This window comes from Monoraphidium neglectum, assembly GCF_000611645.1.
Source record: "Monoraphidium neglectum strain SAG 48.87 unplaced genomic scaffold scaffold01862, whole genome shotgun sequence".
In the NCBI taxonomy this organism is placed as follows: domain Eukaryota; kingdom Viridiplantae; phylum Chlorophyta; class Chlorophyceae; order Sphaeropleales; family Selenastraceae; genus Monoraphidium; species Monoraphidium neglectum.
Window position 1 is genome coordinate 1 of NW_014011766.1, and position 2462 is coordinate 2462.

At 70.2% G+C, this 2462-nt stretch overlaps 1 protein-coding gene across 1 annotated transcript; it reads right to left on the bottom strand.

Annotated features, from left to right (window-relative positions):
* Positions 1–29: 29 nt before the first annotated feature.
* Positions 30–1967, bottom strand: MNEG_9227 (hypothetical protein; the record flags this gene model as incomplete). The annotated part of the gene is made up of 6 exons (XM_014042298.1): positions 30–95; positions 260–508; positions 737–874; positions 1196–1293; positions 1503–1614; positions 1809–1967. The coding sequence occupies 6 exons, from the start codon at positions 1965–1967 to the stop codon at positions 30–32; spliced, it is 822 nt and encodes a 273-aa protein (XP_013897752.1).
* Positions 1968–2462: the final 495 nt, after the last annotated feature.

Consider the following 2462-nt stretch of genomic DNA (forward strand, 5'->3'; position numbering starts at 1 on the left):
GGGCGTGGTTGGGCGGGAATGCGCCGTCATCAGGGCCCCCCTGCGGCTGCGGCTGTGGGCAGGGAACCGGAGGCTGCGGGTGCGTCTGCGCAGGGCTGTCAAGTGAAGGGGCGCATCCCCCTGGGTCCCTGGCTATGGCCTCTGAATAATCGGCTCTGTCCTCCCCCAATCCAATGTTGGAAGCACTGCATCCAATATGACACATAGCACGCCTGCTGGACAGGTCGCCGTCGCAACTGGAATCCCAAGAGCCACCCACCGCCTTCTCCAGCTTCCCCTCAGCCGCCGCCAGCGCCTGCTGCGCCCCCTTGCCCTCCTTGAGCACCGCCGCGGCCTCGGCCCGCGCCTCCTTCTCGTCGCCGCGCGCCTCAGCAAGCGCGGCCTCGGCGGCGGCGGCCCGCGCGGCGGCGGACTCCAGCGCCTCAGACGCGGACTCGACGGCATCGAGTGCCTCCTCCAACTCGCCGCGCGCGGCGGCCACCGCCTCCTGCGCCTCCTCCTGGGCCTCCTGCGGTTTTGGGCAGCACGTGCGATGAGCAGCAGCGCGTCCGAACGATTGAGAAAAGCAACACAAGTGAAGCAATACGGCGGCGACAGGGCCGGCCGGCCGGGCGCTTCAACCCCTGCAGCCGATGACGATGCATTCAGATGGCTGAAAGAGCCCCGCGGCCCTCGACCGCCGCCCCTGATCGCCGGCAATTTGCTCGTATGCACGCGCGCGCCAGGTCGCGCCGACCTTCGTGATCTCCGAGGGTATGGACTCGAGGAGCTCCTCCAGATCAGTCACGACCACGCCCTCCTCGGCCACGACCTCGAGGCACTTGTTTTCGGCGATGCCCGGGGTGGCCAGGGCCGCCGCCACCAGCTCCGCCACCTGGCGCCGCGGTGAAGTTCGGCGGGAGGAGGATGATGAAGTTGAAGATCGACCGCAAGTGATCCCAGGCAACTGCGTGCGGCGTCGGCTGAAGGGCGGAGCCGTCCAGATTGCCAGGCTGACGCCTGGAGGTCTTAAGCAGACGCCGCCGCAGGGCCGCGCGCCACGAACGTCTGGACTGGGGCCAATGGCTCCCTGGGTCCCGGTGGGCTTCCCTTGCCGGCCTGGCCGCGGCCCGTGCAGTGACACGCTCCCCGCCCCTATCCCTCCCTATTGCAGAGAAAGCGAGAGCCCTGCCGGCACCGCACCGCCTGGCCGCACCTGCAGGCGGCTGACTTGGCCCCCAAAAGTGGTGTCGCGCGGCTTGAGCACCAGGCCGTGCGTGCGCTTGTACGTGTCTGTCGGACGCTCCATGCCGCCTGCATGGAGTGGTGGGGCCCGCGCGCGAGTCAGCGCCTCGATGCTGATCAGGCCGCGCTTCTCCCAGTCAGCTGCCAGTATTTTGGGCGCACCGCTGCGTACGCGCACCCGCGCACGTGTGCCGCAGCCGCCACCTCCGGCGCGGCCCCCGGGCCGCCCGGCCGGCGCCGACAAGACTGCGCGGCCGGCGGCGCCAAGCGCTGCGCACCGGGCCGCACGATGGTGTAGCTCATGCCGCTGCGCTCCAGGGCCTCCTCCGCCTTGCGCTTCCAGGTCAACACGCCCCAGAACAGGTTCAGGACGCCGGCCGGGAAGCCGAGCTGCGGAAAGGACCCATGGGAACGGTTCTATGTGAATGGCCGGGCCGCGTCGGACGCGCCAAGAGCGCGCGCTGGGCGTGCCGGCATGCACCTGCAGCCGACCGCTGAGCGGAGTCCCCGCCGCTCTGGTTGAGGAGCGTCTTGAGGATTTGCGATCTGAGCTGTCGGTTCGGACGATTCGAACGCGTGCGCACCTTGCCGGTGCCGATGGACGAGACCAGCAGGAACTGCTGCACGCCCGCGGCCGCCGCGGCCTCGACGAGCGCGATGGTGCCCTCGCCGTCGATGCGCTTCGGGGCCGAAGGCTCCAGCCCCTCGCTGGCGCCGACGGTGCATACCACCTGCGTGCGCATATGTACACGGCCGCGCTTTCAGCGACACCTCGGGACGCGACACAGACACGCCTCGTCGGGCCCTCGTCGCACGCTGCAGGGTCGCATGCCGAGGTCCACACGGGCAAGCAGATGGGAGCGTGGAGAGCAAAAAGTGGCCCGAGGCAGGGGTGTGCATGCGCCCCGGCGGCGCCGCGTTATGGGGGCTCGCCTTGCCGGCGTTGCCGATGGCGGGGCGGAGGGACTCGGGGTCTGTCAGGTCAAACTCCACGTAGGACAGGCGAGACGCCGAGGCTGCGGAGGGCGGGGTGGATGCGTGCGGTGCCATAGGGGGCCGGCACAAGGCCCAGCGGCTGGCCCCAGGCCCGGGTGTGCGGCAGCCGCGCTGAGGGCCGGCTAACCGGACGCCGCCCGCGAAGGCTGGCCGTATCCCCGGTGGACCCCGACCCCTGTCTTTCCCATGGAGACCCCGGACGTCATGCGAAGCTGCGCGGCAGCTTCCGTTCGGACGGACGC